The 23,324-nt window shown below is 35.8% G+C and overlaps 5 protein-coding genes across 5 annotated transcripts; 4 read left to right on the forward strand and 1 right to left on the reverse strand.

Annotated features, from left to right (window-relative positions):
• Positions 1–588: 588 nt before the first annotated feature.
• Positions 589–3,252, forward strand: xcr1a.1 (chemokine (C motif) receptor 1a, duplicate 1). Its single transcript, XM_014985330.2, has 2 exons — positions 589–651; positions 744–3,252. The coding sequence occupies exon 2, from the start codon at positions 761–763 to the stop codon at positions 1,772–1,774; it is 1,014 nt and encodes a 337-aa protein (XP_014840816.2). The 5' UTR covers positions 589–651; positions 744–760; the 3' UTR covers positions 1,775–3,252.
• An 863-nt stretch (positions 3,253–4,115) lies between these two features.
• Positions 4,116–6,867, forward strand: LOC106916806 (chemokine XC receptor 1-like). Its single transcript, XM_014985354.2, has one exon. It carries the CDS (start codon positions 4,165–4,167, stop codon positions 5,086–5,088), a length of 924 nt encoding a protein of 307 aa, XP_014840840.2. The 5' UTR covers positions 4,116–4,164; the 3' UTR covers positions 5,089–6,867.
• Positions 6,868–9,877: 3,010 nt separating this feature from the next.
• LOC148159937 (ferric reductase 1-like) lies at positions 9,878–13,552 on the forward strand. The gene is made up of 3 exons (XM_088004952.1): positions 9,878–10,073; positions 13,122–13,267; positions 13,390–13,552. Exons 1-3 carry the CDS (start codon positions 9,878–9,880, stop codon positions 13,483–13,485), a joined length of 438 nt encoding a protein of 145 aa, XP_087861078.1. The 3' UTR covers positions 13,486–13,552.
• A 550-nt stretch (positions 13,553–14,102) lies between these two features.
• Positions 14,103–17,185, forward strand: LOC106916808 (uncharacterized). The gene is made up of 9 exons (XM_014985355.2): positions 14,103–14,108; positions 14,140–14,193; positions 14,315–14,404; positions 15,022–15,102; positions 15,198–15,289; positions 15,388–15,446; positions 16,293–16,445; positions 16,535–16,584; positions 16,681–17,185. Exons 1-9 carry the CDS (start codon positions 14,103–14,105, stop codon positions 16,780–16,782), a joined length of 687 nt encoding a protein of 228 aa, XP_014840841.2. The 3' UTR covers positions 16,783–17,185.
• Positions 17,186–18,648: 1,463 nt separating this feature from the next.
• LOC106916804 (uncharacterized) lies at positions 18,649–23,295 on the reverse strand. Its single transcript, XM_014985345.2, has 8 exons — positions 23,098–23,295; positions 21,867–21,986; positions 21,595–21,768; positions 21,226–21,327; positions 20,953–21,084; positions 20,700–20,837; positions 20,550–20,603; positions 18,649–20,435 (listed from the first exon to the last, which is right to left on the reverse strand). Exons 1-8 carry the CDS (start codon positions 23,165–23,167, stop codon positions 19,651–19,653), a joined length of 1,575 nt encoding a protein of 524 aa, XP_014840831.2. The 5' UTR covers positions 23,168–23,295; the 3' UTR covers positions 18,649–19,650.
• Positions 23,296–23,324: the final 29 nt, after the last annotated feature.

The following is a 23,324-nucleotide window of genomic DNA, read 5'->3' on the forward strand; positions in this document are numbered from 1 at the left end:
TTTACCAAAAACTAAATCATGCATGACTACTCATTTAGTTGGGAATTTTTATATCAGTCAACTAAGCAATGTAGTTATTAAAATGCATTCCAGTGTCAGAGATTCACATGGATGTACATGTACATGTACCATGCACTGAAACAATGATACAGCCAAAAAAGCTCTGTGTCAAACGTTAAAGATTAAACTAGATCAAACAAAGCAAAACAAGAACCTAAATAAATAAATAGTGTATTCTTGTTTTAAAATGATGCATGCATTTCAAAGTTATACTAGCATTTCCTTTAATCTGAATGTGCACTCCATGGAAATGTTTCAAATCTTTGCATTGTTCTGTTTTGCTTTTTTTTTTTAAAAAAGCAAAAAAATGTTGCTTTTTAAAGCAACATTTACTACTATGCATTACAAAGAATAGATTGGTATTTGTAAATATATAAACAAACTGAAGTAATTCTTTTAAAAAGCATTTTTAAAAATGAAACCAAAATTCATTTGGAGCACATTTTAACCAAACTTTCTCTAAGTCATGAGGTCACCATTCAGCTGTGGTGGCTTAACCAAGCCAACTGGAAGGGGAAGTGCAGCTGTTTTACTATTTATTACCTACTTCTGAACATTCAGTGTTACATCCAGTATCTCATGAGGAACAAGGTAAGTTATTCTGCTCTCCAAAGTAAATACCTCGTAGGTATTAAAAGAGATTTTACTATATCAATAAATTCGATATTAATTTTGCTTTGCAGGTGCGACCAAACTAGCTATGGAATCCTTTAACTCTACTTTTGAATACGACCAGGACTATGATGATGAAGTCTGTGACAAAAGTGAAGTGGTTAAATTTGGATCCATCGCCATTCCAATTTTCTTTTCTATCGTCGTCACTCTGAGTCTCACAGGAAACATCCTTGTCCTTGTCATCTTGGCTTTGTATGAAAACATGAAATCCCTGACCAACATCTTCATTGCCAACCTTGCCATCTCTGACCTGGTCTTCACTATCGGTCTCCCCTTCTGGGCCATCTATGACGTCTGGGGATGGGTGTTTTCAGAGACTGCCTGCAAGATTGTGCATTTTGTCTTTTTCACTGGGTTTTACAGTAGCGTCCTCTTTCTGACCATCATGACCATCTACAGGTATTTGGTTGTGGTCCACCCGCTCTCTGACACGAGTTTTCTAAAACTTGGGACTGGGTTTTTTCTGTCTGTCCTCACGTGGATGATTAGCATTGGAGCAGCCATGCCATCCCTGCTACAAACTGCCCTCGTCTCAGTCCACCACAATGGTACACACTCTTTGGGCTGTGAATTTAAAGACCCGCAATGGAAAATCATTGGTATGTCCCAGCAGAATGTTTTCTTCTTGGTTGCATTTGCAGTGATTGGTTTCTGTTACATTCAGATTTTAAAGAGAATTACCAAAACAAAGTCCCGCACAAAAACCAGAACAGTAAAATTAGTTTTTTGCATCGTGGCCGTCTTTTTCGTAGGCTGGGTGCCTTACAACATGGTGATCTTTTTGAGAATTTTACATCACAGTGAACTTCAGTTACTTTATGAATGTAATCCAAGTATCCAGCTTGATTATGCCTTTTACATTTGTCGACTGATTGCTTTCTCTCATTGCTGCTTGAACCCGGTCTTCTATGCATTTGTTGGTGTGAAGTTCAGGAATCATTTAAAGTCACTGCTGCTTCGAATGTTCAGCCGCCCGAGTCCAGTTGATGATCAAGAAACAAGAATGCAGAATCTTGTATCACGTGGATCAATCTACTAGATGCAAATATCTTCATCCTTTACTTTCATCCTTTACTATATTTTATTTTTTTATGTTTCCATGTTTATTATATATAGATGGGTAGATTGTTTTTTTAAGATACATGGTCTGTAATGTTAAGAGAAAGTGTTCCATATTTGATATTTTGAAACAAACTGTTCATCTGTCTGAAGTCTTTCATGACTAATTACATTCATGTGTTGGAGTGAAGACAATATGGGGGTCTTATTCCTTTATTTGATATACTGCAGGTCTTGAATAGATTTGAAGTGTTGTCTTTAATCAATCAGATCCTTTACAGAACAGTCTATAATGTAAAAAGAGAGAAAACAGGAACTGATAACAAATATGAGTGTATTGCATTACTCAACCAAGCAATTAAATCTGCAGGCTTATCAAAATATTGCGCTTGTTCCACTGATTCTCATTCTAAAATAAAAATGTCAAATGTAAAAGCTTAAATCAAGGTGAAGGATAATTTTGTCAACTTGTTACGTTCTCTCGCTGCTGCTTGAACCTTATCTTCTATGCATTTGTTGGCGGGAAATTCAGAAACCATTCAAAGTCACTGCTGCATCAAATGGTCAGCTGTCTGAGTCCAGTTGACAATCAGGAAGTCAGAATGCAGAATCTTGTCTCGCGTGGATCAATCTACTAGATGCAGGGGCAGACTGGGGAGAAAAAATGGCTCCGGAGTTCCTGAGAGGCTGATTTTTCTGTTAAGACTAGGGCACTTGATTCTGTGCATTCTCAAGGCGAACTCAATGTGGACTTAAAGGGTTGACCTGGATGCAATCAATCTGCAGTACTGCTGAGGTGTGCAAAAAAGCAAAGGTTGCTTTGACGGAAATCTGTTTGTTTGCATGATTTGGTCTGCTTCCTGTCATCTTCCTTCTGACAATATTTTGTTAATTCCCTTTGGAGTTAAGCTTAGGTCAGTTTGCTGATTAATCACTCACAGTGATATCATTATCTTCAAAGCAGACATTGTTTTTTCTGTCACTGTGGTCAACATCCGATTTCTAATGGAAAAATCATCTCCATAAAGCTTGTGAGCAGAGGAAAGCGAGGCATGCTCTAAAATATTTTGACAGACAGCTGCTGTGATTTTGGACGGACATCAGTAGATGACGTGACTCCAAAGGACATCAGTAACTGAGTGAAAAAAAATCAGACTGGTTTAATGGTAATGATGCTCTTATTAAATTTCAATCAATATTGTACTCAGCCTTTTTAGTAAGTTTGTCCAAAGACTGGGAAAGACTGCAATTTTCTATTGTACAGCCTGTAAATTATCCTTTTTTTTCTTTTTTTTTTTACAAATAATTTGAAAAGTAAGTTCATTTCTGTATGAGCTGCTTATGCAGCAGTTTAATTGTTTTGTATTTGACTTAATTTTACATTGTAATTTATATTTGTAAAGTCACTGTTCACTTTTTCAATGGAATAAAAGTTGTTCTTTTATATGACATATTAAACAGGTTGAATTATTTTACATTGTTCATGTAAAGTAAATTTTCATATGATTTTATAACTCAGCAAAAAATTCCCTCTGTATGCTGCAAACAAAAAAACTGCACATCTCTTTTATGTTTAAACTACGCCATCTTCTGCTGGCTCAAAGCGTTGCATCAACACACTTGAATATTAATGGAAACATGTTTTCGAGTTGATCCTGCTAATAGAGCAGTAAATAGTAAGCTGAAGGTGAGATTTGAATGAATTAGTATTAGCAAGATGAAGACATTTAAAAATGTCCAAAACAGCGAGGTCACCTGCTTTTCTCTGTGTTGTTTTACAAGATGAATTGGTAGACCCAAACATGGATGCCTGGTGAAAATCAGTTCTGTCAAACTAATGAAACTTCACAAATGGAAAAGAAGGTGTTGTGCATAACTTGTTAAAACAGGAAATAGAGGTTTCCTGTTTTAGTAAAGAGCTAATTATACCCATATGATATGAGAGTTTACTGAAACGATCTAAAGATATACTACACCAGAAAAAAATGCGCTGATAAACAGAAAGCGTAAAGTCAGAGTGTCATATCAGTTTCAGTCCCATCAGAAGGAAGGTAAGTTGTTTTTGAACTTATCAAAAAGCAGTGGCTATAAAACAGGAGCTGTAATTTGGCTCTAAATGTAAATACTAGAGCTGTCTCTTTAAAAAACAAAATCACTTAAACAGCAACAAAGAACTTTTCCAGCTTTATTTACGGATGCGACTGTTACTATAACGATGAAATCTGTGAAAGGTTTGTGTCAAATTGCTCTTTCTCAGCTTGGTAAATTAGTTTGTTTTTATTGATGCCATAATGTTGCTGAAAGGGAGGGTTGTGCTAAACTAATAAATACAGAATTAAATATTCTGTTGCAGGTTCCACTTCACCAACTATGGATTCCTCGTTAAAATTCAACTACGACTGTGGTAGCAATGTCTGTGAAAAGAGTGAGGTCCAGTTTGGAGCCAATTTCTCGACAGTGCTCTATTCTATCGTCATCTCTCTGAGTCTGATTGGAAATATCCTCGTCCTTGTGATCTTGGCTTTGTACGAAAACCTGAAATCTCTGGCCAACATCCTCATCTTAAACTTGGCCATCTCTGACCTCGTCTTCACCATTGGTCTCTCCTTCTGGGTCACCGACCTCGTCCGGGGATTGGTGTTTCCAGATATTGTCTACAAGTTACTGACTTTTGTTCTTTTCATTGGGTTTTACAGCAACATCTTTTTCTTTACCACCATGTCCGGCGTCTGCAAATATCTGACTGACGTCCATCTGTTCAACAAGAGTTCTTTGGGTTTTCTGTCTCTCTCCATGTGGATGATCAGTATTGCACCAGCAAGATTCCACACCTACCCCATTGGTACACACAACAATCAATACTACAATATTCAAGTGAAAATTGCCTTGCAGAATTTTCTTTTCTTTACTGCATTTACAGTGATTGCCTTCTGCTTTATTCACATGTTGATAACGATCAAAAGAACAAAGTCCAACACAATAAACGATGCAGTTATCTCAGTTTTCTCTACTGCAGCTGTGTTTTTCATCGGATGGATACCTTATAATGTCGTAAATATTTCGAGAGCTTTTGCACACGATTTGGATCAGCTGTCAAAAGCGAACTTAGAGCTCGCATTTCATGTGAGTCAGCACCTTGCTTTCTCCTGCTGCTGTTTGAAGCCTGTGGTTTACGCAATTATAGATAAAAAGTTCAGAAGCAACTTGATGTCATTATTGCTTAAAATGTGCAGGAGACAAAATCCAGATAATGAAGAAGAGGTTGGAGTGCAAAACCCTTCTCAACCTCCGTAATGTTTTTTCTGTCCTATACTCACTCCTGCAAATTTTACAAGCGCTTCGATTTTTCTGTTTTTAATTTAGCAGTGTGACTTTTCCCTGTTACGTTTGCATGCATGTTTAAATGGATGTTGTTATATTTCTGTTTTGAATGTGTTTCCAGATTTTTTTAAAACATATGCTTTGTATATATTTTCTTAAAAATAGTTAAATGAGTCAAAAGAGAAAAAAGATTAACAGCAGAGGTTTAGCGTGCAGAATAAAATATACACTGTGTAAAATATATATGTGTGTTAAACACATCATCTTTTTATTAAGCAAATACATTTTTAATAATTTAATTGACATGAATTTGAGTCCAGATATTGGTAACAGCCCAAGTAATCCACACATATGAAGGACTCAAGTTAGATCAATACATACATTCAAATAAATCCATGTATCTGTAAGGACTTAGGATTGAAGAAATGCTAGCACTGAACACATGAAAAAAGCATGTGCAAAAAAAAATAAAAATCATTACAAAAATGTTTGGTAAAGTTCTTCCATAAAGCACTCATGGACCTTCCCTCATCCAGTAGTAATATCTGATGTTGGATATGACGGCTAAATGGGAAGTCAGCCCTCAAGGGGAAAAAAATCAAACAATGGCATGTTACGCTGCCAAATGTGTCCTATGAGGTTTTTTTTCCTGTATTTTGTCTGTCATCTCTAACATATTATGTCTCTAACATATTATGTTAGAGATGAACCCTAAAATGTTCAGATTGCATTAGGGGGTCAAGTTGTTTTGAGTTCTCTACTGATTATAGACATGGCTCTGATTTTAATATGTCTTTCTTTTTTATTAGTGGTGCAGTATTATGTGTTTTCCAGCCACATCGTGCCATTTTATAGCACAATTAAATAACCATGTCATGTTACGTTCAGTTGTAATAAAAGTGCTGTATAAGTGTATATGTACAAAATTGGACTTTTTAATTTAACGTCTTTAAATACAGCCTCTGTCTCTTTAAGAAACTCTTGCTCTTTCACTCTGCCTTCAGGAAGTCATCACAATCAATCAATCAATCAATCAAATTTTATTTGTATAGCACATTTCAGCAGCAAGGCATTTCAAGGTGCTTTACATAATTAAAGAAAAAAAAATAAGAACAGCATGTGACATTGAATAAACAGTAAGAAAGAGAAAGAGATTTTGAAAAAAAAAAGAAAAAGATTAAAAAAAAGATAAAAACATACTTTTGTTACGGAATTTAAGCACCTGTTGTCGCCAAACGACAGGCGCTGTGCTTTTATGTAAAGTATTGTGCTTTTACTTAAAGTGCTTTTACTTAAAGTAAAGACCACAACTGTGCTCTTTACTTTAACAATGTAACTGTGCTCTTTACTTTAACAATGTAACTGTGCTCTTTACTTTAACAATGTTTTCACCAGCGTTGCGCTGAGAAGTAGCTTGTATAATGAGCTCGGCAGAAGTGCAGATCCTCCAATTAGGTGTTTGCTAATTGCTGCTGGCTAGTCTGGCGGAGTTCAGTTGGGAACTCATTGGGAGGGGTGCTCTATTAGGCAGAATCGCAGAAACTTAAAATTCAGATGTAAGGAGGAGCTTCATCCTCCAAGGTGTTGCTTTGTCCCCCCTCCCCAAACATTTTACACAGCCGAATGGTTGCCATGGGAGATTCAAGGATTTCTCAAACAACAGGTATGAATAAATACAATTATTAGCCAATTAATCTTGAATTATGAGGCTTAGCTTAATGCTACAATTTAAACCATATAATTATTTCACAATGGGCATAGACCACACACTTCTGTATTATTTTCACTCACATTATTGAGTTTAAAATAACTACTTATTTTACTTTAGAATAATTTCATAAAATCTTGTTTCAAATTGCATGAACAAAATTTATGATCTGACAATCAATTCTGATCAAAAACATTTAGTGTGAACAGGACAGCTAAACTGAGAATCATATAATCTTATCAAAATGAACATTTGCCTTAATAACACACAAGAGGCAGGTGAATGTAACACACTCCCATCTCTCTGACTGTGCCACACAGGATGCAAAAACATGCCGCTAAGCACATTGGGAATTAATTCCCACTCTTGTCTTCTTTCACTTTTTTTTAAGTGCTAGCCTAAAATCTCTAGTTTATTCAACTCTTGGAGGTATGACAAAATTTAATAAAAAGTTTACACAACTACTGTAACTTACTTACTGTAACTTACTACTTACTGTAAGTTTATCTTTCTCAAACTCACACATTTACGTTAAAAATCTAAATTTATTTGACTTAAAGAGTAGAAGTAACTAAATGCACCTCAAATGTTTTACAGTGGACTTACATACACACTGATGGTGGAAAGCTACAGGATTGTAGCCACAGCTGCACACTGACAAACACCAGCACCACTGTGCCCTCTGACCATCAACAGATGGGTGAAGTGTCTTTCCAAAGGTCATGACTGGGAAAGATGGAGCAGGGATTTGAACCAGCAACCCATTGATTCACATAATAATCCCACATGTCACTAGTTTCCCTTTAGTTTGGTGCCTTTCTGAAAGAGCTAACTGCAAGTTGGGTGTGTTAATATATGTTCGTTGTAATTTAACTAAAAGTACATTATTATTATTAGTATTATAAAATTACACCGAAACAAATATAAGTGTGATAATTGCGAGTTGTTATTTTAAAAAATTGCACACTTTTATATCCGAATTACACTACATTTTAAAATGCAGGGGTTGGTGCAGATCATAGTGTTTATTTTGGTCCAATCTGATATAAATTCAGAATTTTGCTGTTTTTTGCCTGCATGTTTCAAGCTGATGTAATGCTTTTTGTAAATTACATGTTAGTTTAATTAAATTTTTAGTTATGGTTATTTGTGTTGGCCTTAGTTGTCATTCACTAATGATATTCGCAAAAATGTCACTAAAATCTTTAGAGGGCTCAATATGTTAGCATAACATCATGCAATGTGACAATATACAAAACTGCAGAATACAAGCTAAAAACAAATTTATGCTGAACATTGAGCAAATGGAAAACCAGAATGCACACATGTGGTGTCTCTTGAGAGATTAATATCCAGACATGCTCAGCAGGATGTAACAAACGTTGAGCCTAACACACCAATTCAGATTCCGCAAAAGATATCAATTTGAACATGCTAATACGGAAATGATAGAATGAGTCTGTCTGTGTAGCTAAAAAGTTACTTTACAAACCAGTATATGCAGAAGATAAAATGCTAATGAATACTAACCCCACATGTCACCACAGTTTGATAAACAGCAACCAGAACATCCAGTGAAACCACAGCAGTATTTGCAAGTAATTAACTAAGTTCAAAACTTTACAAATACACTTTCTTTTTCACATGTCTACTTACTTGACTCTGTTGGTCATGTTATGTGCTATGCAGACAAATATACTTTCAAAACATTTAAACAACGTGTTAGATTGTCTTATCTAAGACCCCAATATTCTTCAAATGCTGTCACTATTTAACACAAATACAGTTAAGACCCAAAATATTCACAGACTAAGATTAAAGAACTAATTTTTATTTTTAACATGTAAAATGAACCAAACTGCATTGTTATGTAAAAAAGTCAGCAAATTTCCATTTGATATTATTGGATTCAATTGACCAGGTATTTCTTTATGTATGTTTACTTTAGATACAAATATAAACCTTAAAAATGGCTTCAGGCAACAGTTGTTGCAAATTGCTGCTTTGTAAATAAACTGAACTGAATGGAAGTTAATAGGCTGTTTGGTGATCACATTTTAAAAAATCACTTATTCAATTTGCAGCAGCGTTTTTGTGCCCTGGGTGCCATCTTCTGGTGAATAAAAGCACTGCATCCAAGCATTTCATCAAAGCAATAAACTGACAATGCTCAGAGTTAATGTTACCTGTGAAATCATTTCAGTGGTTTATATATTTACAAGGATTTCAATGGAAGAGGAAATCTGTAGAGGAGGTTTGTTGGGAAGGTACACAAAAGATTGTGATTCATTTTTATTTGCTTTTCTTTTACGTCAAGCATCTTTAAAACATGATAATAGCGAATCATAAATTCCTAACAAAGTGACCGAACTTTCATTTGTTGGGTTTTGTCTTTTAAACTCAGACTGACATCAATGATACATTCCTAAGTTGTTTATTTGGCACACACACCAACAGGAAATGTACTTTGTATCCATAAAAGAACCATAAAAGAATTCCCCTAATAGATCAAACCAAATGAGGAACAAAACTTATTTTTTTGTCAGTTTGATATCTCAAACTGACTTAACTTATCAATATAATATAGTTAATATGTTATTTATGTTATGTTACTGTTGCTGAGGGCGGGTTCAGTGGTTTGTTTTAGACTTCCTTAACCAGTGTGTTGTTGCACAGCACACACAGGACACTTGACTGCCGTGGAAGAAGGATTTGTTTTTTTCTAAGACATCCTTTAAGTTTCTTCAACTTTTACTAAAAATGGTATGACTTTTTTTCATCTCATTGAAGTTGAAAAATGTACATGAATATTTTAGATATTAATAAGATACTTATTATCTTATTGAGATGATTACAATGTTATTTCATTGGAACGAGAGAGACGATTCTTTTTAAATCTTTGCCTCCTTTTCAATCTAAAACATTAATTTGTACTCATAAACATCAGGATCACCTTAAAAGTAATAGATTACAGTTCTCTGTGAATCAATGTTATTTGGGAAATCTGTGAATAATTAGAAGTGTGTTATATTTGAACAACTTTACATTTTCTAGATGTGGTCAATGATTTTTATTGGCCTTACCTTCATCTCCAAGCTGCATGGGTATTCAAGTGGCAACTTCCCACAGGTGTGTGGGTCAATGAGACCTCATCATGGTCGTGGTGGGGCAGAGAGTCTTCCTCAGACATCTGAACCCCCCTTCATGGTTAGTTACCAGCTCGGCAGGAACGCTGGAGACCCAATCACAGGTAAACAAAATAGCTTCATGTGTTCTGAAGCCATGTTTAAGAAACCTTTGCTTTATATACAAACATATGACAGGCTTGCTATCATATATTTTTTTTATCATGTAAAGCACTTTGAACTGATGAAATGTGCTATAGTATAGTGTTAAACTTGACTTATCTCACTCGTACTGTATGTTAAAAGTATTGAACGTTTTGCCTTCACCTTACATGAATTTCCAACCACAAACTTCAAGGCATTTAATTGGGATTTTAACTGATTTCCTTAACCAACACCAGGTGGTACAGAATTGTGAAGTTGAAGAAGAACAATACAGTGTTTTATTTATTTGCTTTTCTAAAAATAAAATGCATACAATTGTGGTGTACAATTATATTAAACACAATTATATCAAAGCACAATAATTTAAACCTTGGAAGATGTGTCTCTACCAGTTGTGCACTTCTACGTGCAGAAATCTCAAATCTCAAAACAGTTGGATGTATAATGACATTACATGGCATTTATGTGGACTCTTTGTGTCCCTCCAGAAATTGGTTGGTTGCACTGGACCGCATTTAAAGTTTTAAAGAGAGGGCAATAGATAATAGATGTAAATGCACATCGCACTTTCCAGATTTCCAATTGCATCTTGAAAACAACAGTTTTTCTTCCACAACACATTCGTGCGTGATCTACTTCAGATTGACGTCGGACCACTTTTTTCAGTAACGACTCGAGTAATCTAACGCGTCGCTATTTCAAATCCAGTCAGACTAGTTACTTATCGAAATCACTTTGCGTTGCTGTGCGTTACTATTTTCTTTGTAATTGAATTTTATTTCCTCTACGCATCTTGAGGAGCAGCCGCGGTTTCTACGCGAAAGTGTGAGCAGCGACAGAAATGTAAACAATGGAGGGAGGGAGGAGATATGCATTTTGTTGCTGGAAAAACAGGAACTATTTTTAGTTTTTGTTAACGTCAAGTTAATATATTACCTGTGAATGAGTCGAGCTTCGCGTTGCGCTCCAGAAAATTGCAAACATCGAGACTAATATGAACAACGCAAAAAAGGTGGAAAATGGCCACGAATGAACGAGTGCGTATAGTTGTGCAACTAAACGCCATTATAATTACTGATATTAAGATAAGTGTCACAAATCTGTGCAGCGGGAAATCTAAGTTGTGGAGCCGCAGGAGGAGCGCTGTGCGCTGTCCTCCGACTCCAAACGCAGGGGCCGTAACGCAGAACCTGGACGCTGAGGAGGGGCCTAAAACCCTATTTACAGTTTTCCAGACGATACTGGAACACACAAATTACTAAAGTTTTTTTTTTGTTTTTGTTTTGTACTGTTGTAAGCATTAAACAATCTCCCCAATGCGTCTCCACCATATAAGTGGAGACACATTGTTGACGTTGCCATTATAAAATAACTTGCAGTTAAGTATTGGCAAAGATCAATGTCATTTTCACAGGTAGCGGAGCTTTGTTGTTAGCAGCTGCTGAGTAACTAACAGTGATTCTTGAGAATAGGGACAAAACAGGTCCTATGGATAAAGCATGAAATTTGAATAAAATATACACAAGATATATTTTTTTCAAATATCTAACTAAACTAACCTGGGTCATGTGAGCACAACAATGTATATTTTTCTTTTTTTTGCTGAATATTTTTTTATTTTAAACATTGTAGTCGGTGGATGATGCCTGTAAAAGCCCTTGTCCAGGAGCAGAACTCAACACATTCTTATAGTTTAAAACAATTAAATAAATACTAAAATTATATATTATGACAATTAAGTATAAGTAGACATATAAATAATTATAAAAGTATCGATAAATTGAATTAAAAATAATTTTTAGATATTTTCCAACTCCGTTGAAATTTGTCCTTAGTTTTTGTCAACACCGTCAGAAATGAAAAGAATGTAAAAAAATCAGGCATTATTGGGGGGCACCAGAACTTCTGAGGACCCCATGACGTAGTCTTTTCTCTTCCTTTGCTAGGAGGGCTAGTTAGCTCCGGTTAGCTTAAGTTATTCTTTAGTTTTTTCTTCTGTTTTATTCCTAAGTTGTTTGTCACAACCATGATGTGTCAACTCCATAACTGACAATTTACAAAACTTTGATGAAATTTTGTGAAATAAAAGCTTAATTTTGGTATAATGTAAAGATTTCATGGACCTGACGAGCTACAATATGACCTCCTTCAGAATAACATCATATAAATTGAGGTAGTTTGGCATTTCGTCAACTCCGTCAGATGTCAACTCCGTCAGAGTTTTTCTGACTCTTTCAGTGAAATTGTTGTCAAATCTCACTTAATTGTGCAACTAATTCATTTTAATGTATTTTACATGAATTGCATTACTTCACATGTACCAAGTTTTTCATTTTACTCACTAGTTTGTCACCACCTTCAGTTCTGTGTCAACTCCGTCATGCACTGTCAACTCCATCAGATGGACTTTTTCTTGTTTTTTGTTTTAAATAATATTTATTTTATTTCTTGAGAAGCATTTGTCTGTAAATTGAGTAAAAATATCACTAATGGGGTATTTTAAAAATCATTTTAGATTTATTTTTGTCAGATGGTGATGACAAAGTTTTGGGTCAGGTCGATTAAAAATGTAATTTTTAAAAAAAAAATTCGCAACTGGGAGCCTGTACCTTAGCATCTTCATATTTTCTAAACATTATTTGTCATATTTGCATACATAAGGTTGAGAAATAATAAAAAAAAAATATGGGAAAATTAAAACCCATTTTGTCCCTATTCTCAAGAATCACTGCTAAAACAACTTACTTTCCAAATCAAGTAATCAGCAATCTAAGTTACTTTTTCAAGGAGTAATCAGTCATCCGATTAAAGTTACTTTTTCAAAGTGACTATGCCATCACTGTCTATGATATAAATTCTCACTCATACAAATGGGAGGTTGTCATTTTTATTTGACTAAATGTGCACAATTTTAAGGAGTATGAATACTTTTGCAAGGCATTGTGAAACCACATACATATTCAACATCTTTCTTTAGAGATACTTAATTAATAAATCTTAATTCACAGTTTCCCTCGAGAGCAAGAACAATGCCAGATTTATGGGGTTCATGCTGGAAGCTCGTAGCCTGAGTTTAAATGGTGACGGTCCCCCACTTGGGAAATTTATCATTCTTGACTCTGGCCAGTCGAGACTGCTGACATGTGGTTCACAGGTAAGCTCAGCAAGTAGTGATTGCACCTAATAACCTCTTCCATCTTTCGCATATTCTCTGTCATACTGAAGGGAATGAGTTTCAGACGATGTTTTCTCTTTAATGTTTGTTGCTCTTGTCAGAACTCAGCTGTGAGTAATACACTCAATCTGGCCAAAAGTTTAGTCAAAGTAAACTGGACCGCAGACGGAGAAGAGCAAGACATCATCTTCAGGTAACTTTTAAACAAATGTACAATTTACAGTATCAACATCAAAAGTCAGTTATTACCTCAAGTTGCATCCTACAGGGCTACTTTCAGTCAAACCTACTCAAAGTACTGGGAACGTGTGAATGTAACAGTACTCAGACCCACAAGCACTCCAGAACCAGAGACAACAACTGAAGCACCAACAACAACTGGAGCAGCAACAACAACAACTGAAGCAGCAACAACAACAACTGGAGCAACAACAACAACTGAAGCAGCAACAACAACTGAAGCAGCAACAACAACTGAAGCAGCAACAACAACAACTGAAGCAGCAACAACAACAACTGGAGCAACAACAACAACTGAAGCAGCAACAACAACTGGAGCAGCAACAACAACAACTGAAGCAGCAACAACAACAACTGAAGCAGCAACAACAACAACTGGAGCAACAACAACAACTGAAGCAGCAACAACAACAACTGGAGCAGCAACAACAACTGGAGCAGCAACAACAACTGGAGCAACAACTACAACCCAAATACCTACAACAAAAGATGTAATCACAACAGTGCAGAGCAATAAAACCCCTACACACAATACAACAAATAAGGTAAATCAGATTTTTGTAGTATTTCCAGAATGAGAGTATTCTTAACCATTTTTTTTTTCACTCTAGACAGTAAATATTCTACTGATTTGCGTGGCAAGTCCTCTAGCGGAGATGAGCATGGTGAGTGATCTTCAAGACATTATGAAACCATGATAAGCCATTTATTTATGCTGTGATGTTCGTCTGAAGACACCAAACAAACTGTACAAAAGTAAAATGCTCCTTCCCTGTGTCTCATCAGCAAATACCTATCATAATTATGGCTGTCCAGTTCACATCGTTCTGTCATAACTTTCATCTCACAGCATCGTTTTTTCATGACTTATGTAAGGTAAGACATGAATTGATGGATTTTTGGTGTAAGTTCTTACTGCTTCTGGATTTAATACATGTTAATGTTTGTAATCTTTTAAATTGATAGCTCATGTAATAGTAGTTGCTCTAAGCCGGGTGTTAAAATGAGGAAAACTGCCACCAAAATACTATTATTATAATTGTGATTTGCATAAATTTCAGATGAAAAAGTGTGTATAAGTTAAAAATATGTTTTCATCCATTACTGTTACTTTACAGGTGTTTTGTGTTTTGCTTCCAAGCATTTGGGTTTTTATGTAATCTTGATCTATATGTTTATAGATTGTTTTTATTAGTCTTGTTTGTTCATCTGCATTCCTATTTGGACATTATCTGATTATTTCACTCAGTTTTTTTTTGCATGTACCTCATTACTACTGCTACAGACAAAAGAGGTGCGTTTTCTGTCCCTGGGCTAATTGGTGATGTCCCAAATTTGGATCACTTCACAATCAAATTAGATGTGAAGGAGGGAAAAAAAAAGTTCTCAAAGAATTTCGCTGAGTGATGCTGAACATGTCAAAACTTTGGAGTTAAACAAGACTCCAAATATTTCGATATATAAAATGTGTTTATTTCTGTGTTTCTTTGTAGAAGTTCAGGATTGTGGGCAGTTCACTTTCTGTTTTGTTTTCCTTGGCAACATTAATTTTATCTTTGATATACAACTCCGAAGTAAGTACTAATCATTGATGCAGCACTGTGACATGTAAGGACATTACTTGATCATAAACAGCTTCTTTTTGCTTGTGCAAACTTTGGTGTTTTAGGATATTATTATTGGCCTTGTGAGTGTTGTGCTGGTGATTAGTTCCACACAGTGGATCATTGCAATGCTGCCTTTGGGACCAAGCCACGAGCTGTGAGTTAAAGCCTTCCTCCTGCACAAAATATTTTCACTTTGACTTTATCTTGAACATTCACCAGCTAACCATTGTTCACTTAATTTCTTTGTTTAAGAAATGATCTCGTTGACTGTGCTCTTTGTGTGTGCTTCGTCTTCCATCAAGTTTTCATAAGTAAGTAGTCTCATATCACCCAAACGTCTTTTGTGTTTATTTTACTTGTATAGAAAAAAAGCAATATTGTATTACAGTTGGACATTTGGAGTAATCTTTAACAATTGCTGGTGTAAAAATATAGCATTACTCTCATGTAGCTGGTAAATCACTGGCCATGAATGAATTACAGCAACCTTCAAATCATTTGCACGTGAAACACCTTAAAATAATTTTTTGCTATTTCAGGAGTTAATCTGGCTGTAAAACAGGATGTGAAATCATTTGGTGGGGATATAAATTATAAATTGGAATATTTGGAATAAAATCGCTAGTAGGATATAACAATAACCTTTAAATGAGTGCAACTTAATTTGTCAAGCAACGTTTAACAAGTTATTACTTCCTACTTTGCTGGATTTGACACATAAGCCAGGTTCATTTGTTGCTAGTTTCACAATGGAAAACACAAGAGAAAATCCCAATCATCTCAAGGCTTTTATACAACTTTTCACTGATGATAATTATGGAGGAGGCCATAAGTGTAATTATTTTTGATACATATCGTAGTTTTGAAAGTTGATTTATTCTTACTTCACACTATCTAAACCTGCATAACTTTTAAAGAAGTATAACTTTTTCCATACATTTATCAAATTTGTTATTATTGGAAATGGCAAACTTTGTCATTTATTTAAAATTTCTGTGTGATTTTAGTTGATCCAAAGAACATTTCCAATGTCTCAGTGGCTTTTTTAAATATGAAAGATTAAGCATCATAAAAGCTAAAATAAAATGTAAAGCACAGCCAACCTGGATTATATATGGCCTAACACTCTGTTTATATTTTCAAATTTCCACACACAGACGTTTTTCTCTATGTCAGCATCAACAGCTTGTTTGAGGAATGGGGAGAAACTACGAGAGTGTTTTGGCTTCTGACTGTTCAGACAGCCCTGACAATAATTTGGAATATTGTGCTCTGCGCCAAGAAGAAAACATTACTACAGAAAAAAAGCGGTGAGTAATTTGTCTGCCTCTCAAGCAGCATTAATAACATACTGCTAGATGTTGTGGATTCACATGAAAATGGACAACTTTCATTACAGTTTCTGTCTTCGATAAGGCCGAACATAATCAGCATCATAAAGGAAAGAAGGTAAAACAGCTCTGCTTTGAATACTTGAATACTTACACATGTTTTACTTTACAATACTAAAGTTTTTTTTTTTTCATATCTGTTTCTGGGTTTCAGGAGCATCTCTCACCAAAAGGAGTGGTTGTTATACTCTGCTCTGTTATCCTCATGGTTTTGAGCACATCTCTGTCAGTACTAATCTTTGTTGACTATTTCTGAAGCAGATGAGTTAATATACTGTAAAGTACCATTGAGACTTATCCACACCCCTGATAAAGAAGTCAAAATATAACTTTAAATAAATTAAAAGTTCTGTGACAGTGACTTTTTTTTATTATTGTTTCCTTTACTTTCTTACTTGCTTGCTTATGGTTTTGTAATGACAAAATATGCTTTGTAGATCTTTTCACTTCTGAAGATCAACATTATGTGTCTTACTGAAAGGGCATGCTTATATCTTTCCCTTTGTAAAGAGAGATTATGAGAATTGAAATACTGTTTAATATTTATATGTTCTCTGTTCAACTTGTAAAAGCAAATTATAATTGGGATTTTTTTTTCTCACAAAAAATCTGTATGTTTAGAAGACTACAAATACAATTTTTAGATATGTTAAAGTCAACTTTTACCACTTTTTCCACATGTTCACCGGGTGTGCAAATAAATGTGGGCTATGAAGAATATTGAGAAGAATATAGCATATGTTCATTCAAAAATATGAACATATGCTCCCTTTTTTTCCTCTTTTAAAGCTGTTCGTGAGTAGCTGCATGCAAGAAATATCTCACTAAATCACATATGGAAGAAAGTGGAGCGGTTATCACAGTCAGAAGTAGCAAAGGGTGAGATTAGAGTAACCTGAAGAGCATGTCGTAAAACAGCTTTATTGACTGTTCACTAAATAGGTCAGCCTGTTGTTGAAACTTTGCACTCTTCAGTGCTTTGTTCAAAGCTTCCAATAGTCAAATGTATGTTCTGTTTCTTATTTCAAAACACAATACTCCTGACTTTATACTTATTTAATAAGAAAGCAACATTTATATTGATGAATGTCCAATGATTCACTCAGTTATTAACATCAACTAACAGGAAGAGACATCTTCTAAACTGTCTTCAACTTCCTAATTTCTCACAAATCCTGCAGGTTCTTCACATATTGGGGCAGATGTTGATTGTGTAATTCTGCTGCCATGGAAACATGTCAGTCAAAAGACCCAGTGCTTCTGTCTTGTGATCTCAGTGTGTAAAAGTGTGTGTGTTTGTGTCCATTTGTAATACCTCATGGGGACCATTTTCCTAACACATACGACGTTGTGGGGACCCACTGCTCCATGGGGACCGAAGCCTGGTCCCCACAAGGGGGAATGCTGTTTTTGGGTCATGGGTTAGATTTAGGACTATAAGGTGTGAATTGAGTTTTGGGTGGGGTTAGGGCTAGGATAAGGGTAAAGTTTAGGCTGTAGAAATGAATGGAAGCCAATGGAAAGTCCCCTCAAAGCAAACATGTGCATGTGTGTGTGTTTGTCCTCGTGTCAGATATGTTGTAAATGATTAATCTGCTCCTCTGCTATTAAGCCTTTACATCCTAGTTTCAAGACTGAAGTCTTTCCCTATTTTTCATTTAACAGAAAATGAAAAAAAGTGCCTCTTATGGTTTTAAAAAAGCAACCATCAGCAGAGTAGGCCTTTATTTGACAGCAACATCTTTTATTGTAATTAGTACAGCTACAGCTGCATCTCAAATTAGACCTTCTTCATTTGCATTGACCTTTAACTTCATGGCTGATCTCTTCAGATGTTCTTTTCATCATAATGTCATCTATTTTATGAAGTTCACTAGATATTTACATTTTTAAAAGAGTAGTGACTTTTAAGAATTTATAGGTCACAACTTTTAAAATTTTTACTTTAAGCCAGTTTAAGTTTTAAACTGGCTTAAAGCTTATTGTCTTTAAGCCATAATATTCTAATAAATACTTGAAAGATGTAACTCTGTGTGGTTTGAATCTATACACCACTTTCATTTTTTAACTGAATTGCTGAAATAAATAAACTACTTGATAACTAATTTAAGCTTTAGACAACTTATTCAATATCAAAATAATCTTTATTGAAAATATTCAAACATTCATATGAGTAATAAACAGAAAAACTGATCTCAGAGATAATACAACAGAATTGAAAGACAAGAATTAAAACCTATATTAAACATCAATTAAGTACTGTTTGGACACACTTCTGAGAAAACACCACAGTTGTGATGCCATCCTGCTACGGTATCAGGCAGATTATGGGTATTGGGGTTATTAAATAGTTCCTGTGTGATTAAGGCACATTTTGTGTCCGACATGTTCAATCCAAAAATATTTTTACAAAAAAAAAAAAAAAACCTCATATAAACCTGCAGGTTTTTTTTAATCTACCTCATTTAAACAGGATTCCTGGCATTTTGATCCTTTTCATATCCAGCATACAGTATATATATATATATGTATGTACAGCTATTAAAAAATAAGCAAATCTTCAAAGCACGTCAACAAAATACATCTTAGGATGAAAAATCACACACACAAAAAAATGCTTGTTTTAGTAAAATCCAGTATTCTGGAAAAGGAGAACGCTTAAAGCAAACACACATGTTCAGTGCACATCAGTCAAACTTCCTTGAATGTCTCGTCAGCTCATCTCTGAGATTTGAAATATAAGAAAAACAGATCTACAGAAACTGTAACATTTGTTAACTTTAAAGATGAATTCTATGTGATTGTTGCTGAAGAAAAAGTGCTTCAGAAAAAGGGACAAAACAAAAGGAGAAGAAGTTGTTGTTTACAACAAAATCGAGTGGAAAAACATCCTGTATGTCAACGTCAAGTGAAATGATGTTGTTAGATCTGATCTTTAAAAGAGGGGGGGAAAAATGCAACTTCAGTAGGTTTTCATCTCTGTTAGAGCTGTCAATGCGTCCTTCAAACATTTTAAAGGAAATCTGTGTGTAAAATGTGTCTAAAAAGACACATTTCTGTGGTATATCTGGTCATAGTGCCCATATCATCGCATCCTTAAAAAAACATAAAACAAAAAAATAACTCATTGGCATTCTTCCTGGTTCACCTCAGACACCACAGGCAGAATCACATGGGAGATGCGGCTCCACAGCCCGCCGAACTTGTCAATATCCATTTCATTGAAGGAGGCTTTGCCTGCGGAGTCCACCAGCTTTGCCTCCACGTGGCTCTGCACCAGCTCCTCCACCTCATTCAGGTCCAGCTCACTGTCGATCTCATCTTGCGGCAGCAGCGCGGTGAACAACAGGAACGCCTGCTTGAAGGCGGCGGTCTCGTGATCACAGTAACGGTAAAAAATGATGGTGGAGCCCGGAGGCAGCTCCTCAAAGCGGTGGATGACCGCCGCTGGCTTGTCTCCCTCGAAAGCTGCCTGCAGCTGCTTGTCGATGTCCAGCTTTACCTTGTCGCTGTCCTGGCTGGAAATACTCGCCCCGTCGATGAGGAAGGCAGAGCCGCTGAGGGCGGATGAGTAGGCGGAGGCCAGGCCCCGAGCCAAGCACAGCAGAGTCCTCTCTGCCTTGTGACCTGCTACCAAGATCAGACTCACTGGCTCGGTGGGCTCAGCGGTTTTAAGGTGCTTCTCCAGGTGGATCTGGGTTCTCCTCCACAGCTCTTCATGCTGACTCGGGAATTGAGACTGGAGGAGCGACAAGCTGTCAGAAAACCTTTCTGGCATCGCTTCTCGGGATCGTTGCCCTCCTCCCCCTCCTGCTTTACTCTGGAGCACAGGGAGGATCCGGTAAGCCAGCAGGGTGGCAGAGCTGAGCAGCACCAACAAAAGCAAGCGCCACAAATACCAAAAAAACCCTGCAATGATAGGAGAGCATTTATTTCCACTTGGGATCAATAAAGTATTTTTATTAAAATGGCACTGCACAGAGTAATGAGTATGTCGATAATGCAAATAAATCTTTATACCACCTCTACAAGAATTTCCGGAGCTTATCTCAGTCACGGCCGTTTTCTTTTTTCCATCTTAAAAAAAAAAAAAAAGAAAAGAGAAAATCCAGTGTCAGTGTGGAAAAACCTTGCAATGTCATCAGATTTTCTTCTTTGTTTAAACTAAAACACCTTGTTTTGTCAGCTGATCTGCCTTTTTTTGATCAGGAATGTTGTTTACATGTGGTTTGGTTGGGTACATTTTCTCCGAAGTTGAGTTTACACTTTGAGAGACTTGGTTAGGTCTGGGTACAACCAGAGACGACGTGGCTTCATTTTTGACAAAAAAAAAAAAAGAAAAAGAAAAAACAGACAAAAAATCAAATAAAATTTTGCTCAGTGTAGCTTTGTGAACATAAACTTTCTCATAGAAAACACCGAGTACCTGCACTCCTGGCTTTGGCCTCCATTTTCCTCTTATACTCGTCCATGCTGGTGATCGGCACGGCAGGCCTGGTTTCTGCTGGTTTGACGTGTGAATGAGCCTTGTTGGCCAATGAAGGTGCTTTTACTTCAGCTTCAAAATGAAAACAATCAAAATCAGTTTAGGACCATACATTTATTTTTCCCTCCCCAAATGTAACACTTTACCTGCAAACACAGAAATAAAATAGTCAAACCGTTTCATCTTGCAGTCTTTAACACAAAATATTCAAACCTTTTTTAGTCTTCATTCCTTGCGAATCTTCATATGGAGAAAGGGGGGGGTTGGATTTATGAAGGACGACGCGAGGGGAAAGGTTCACAAATTCATAGCGGTCTGTTTTATACAGAGGGAAAAAAACAACACAGTAAAATCCATTAAAATTGCATATAGAAACACAAGACATAAACTGTTCAGCTTTGATTTATTATAGTTGTAAAAACTGGGAAATCAATGCATATAATAATATGCAATATAATAACAAAAATAAATTAATAATCATAATCTTAATTATCTCAGAGGGTTCATTTAACTCTTTTGTCTTCCAAGGTGCAGTTAAGAACTAGTAACACTTTATAGATTTTTATTAAATGCAGTCCTTACCTTTGTATGTTTTTGGTTGACTGGTCTCTTTTAATGGCTCCTCAACCACATCCATTTCCAGGTCCTCACCGTTCTCTGTGTCTTTGACTGATTCCTGGACCTCCATGTCATCATCACTAAGGTTGTCATCATGTCCCTCTCCGGCATCCAACCGGTACTTCTTGGGAGGAGACTCTGTTCAATAACAATTCAAGCCACAGCTGAGCACCATAATTAAAGGTGGTCTTAGATACTTTATCTAAAGGAAATAATTGCAAATTAGAGCATCCCACCTTCCTCATCCAACCCGTTCTCCACATTTTTTGCACCTTTGGCTGCTGGTGACAACTGAGGTTCTGACGTCTTTCTGGTCCTTTTCAGAGGACCCCTTGGAGTTGGCTCAACGCCGAGTACTGCAGAGGAAAAGCAAAAACAATTACACTGCCACGTGGCACCTCTTAGTGTTTAACAGGTAGAGAAAGGCCTTCAACAAAACTTATGACAACAATTTGTGCAATAATTCTTGGAGAGGTAATGCTCCCTACACTCCTTTTAACATGATGTAAGGTGTCGATCAGACTGGATCTAATGTCTTTTTCTTTTTGTGAGTCATTTGTTAGTATCTGCTGCCATAAACCAGCTGTGGGAGTCAAATACATGCACAAGGTAATTTCATGCTCCTTCTCCCACTGGGATTAATTACTTACTTTAAATATTTGGCCAAACTTCAGTGTTTCTATTGAAAATGTTAATAGCACTTAAAACTGACCAAGAACTGCTATCATATAGAATAGAAATATGACACATTTCTTTTGAGAAATTACTGCTGAAATACTTTGATTGCTTGTTATCAATAATTAGTGATTGATAACAACAACAATAATAATAACACTATTGGTTATACATACTTTTACAGTGCTTTGTACAAATTTATTACAATAATTCATAAAATGAAAATGCACTAAAAAGCATTACAGTTATCAATGGTCATTCTTACTTAAAGAATGGTTATTAATATTGTTATTGTCGGCAGTAGTATTTTACAGTCATAGAAAAATAAGAGTATAAAGAGTAAAAAAAGAAATCAAATTTCAAATAAACAACTGCATAAACTTGATTTCTAAGGGTTATTTCAATAATAATAATAATAACAATAACAGATTTATAAAGAAAAATGTATTAAAGGTGATTATAAATACGATAATAATGTGTTATTTATTTTCCCTTCCGTACATATGCCCTCCGTTTTGTCTATTGGTAGGGATATACTGCGGACGAAAGACAGTTTCTATTTCACCTTGTCGTGGTTAACAGAAAGTTGTTTATTGCGCGAAAATAAAACCGAAAATGAAATTTAAAAGTCGCTCACGACTGTTAATTTAACCTCAGATTCGGGGACTAATTTTGATTTATTTTAATTAAATAGTAAACATTAGTTAAAACAGTAATTCCAACTTTGACTTCCAATTACAGTGGAGCTATGAAGCTAGGCTAGCTAATGAGCATCACTGTCAGTTTGCTCACCTTTCCCCGTCTGCCTTAACGACCGTCTTAATTGGCCCGGAGCCTTATTTTTAGCCGCCTTTGAATCCATTCTCGGTCTCAAATCGATGGGATGTCGCCTCAAATCAGCAAAAATTTAAACAAAAAAGTGAAACATCATGACATGAAACGGATAGCAGCCAGTCTGTGCGTAAACTTCCCTGATTTGTTGCTGGGGAAACGTTTCAGGTCAGGACCCGTTGAGTTGT

Source organism: Poecilia mexicana, unplaced genomic scaffold (assembly GCF_051168715.1).
Source record: "Poecilia mexicana isolate PSO_F unplaced genomic scaffold, ASM5116871v1 scaffold_4, whole genome shotgun sequence".
NCBI lineage: Eukaryota > Metazoa > Chordata > Actinopteri > Cyprinodontiformes > Poeciliidae > Poecilia > Poecilia mexicana.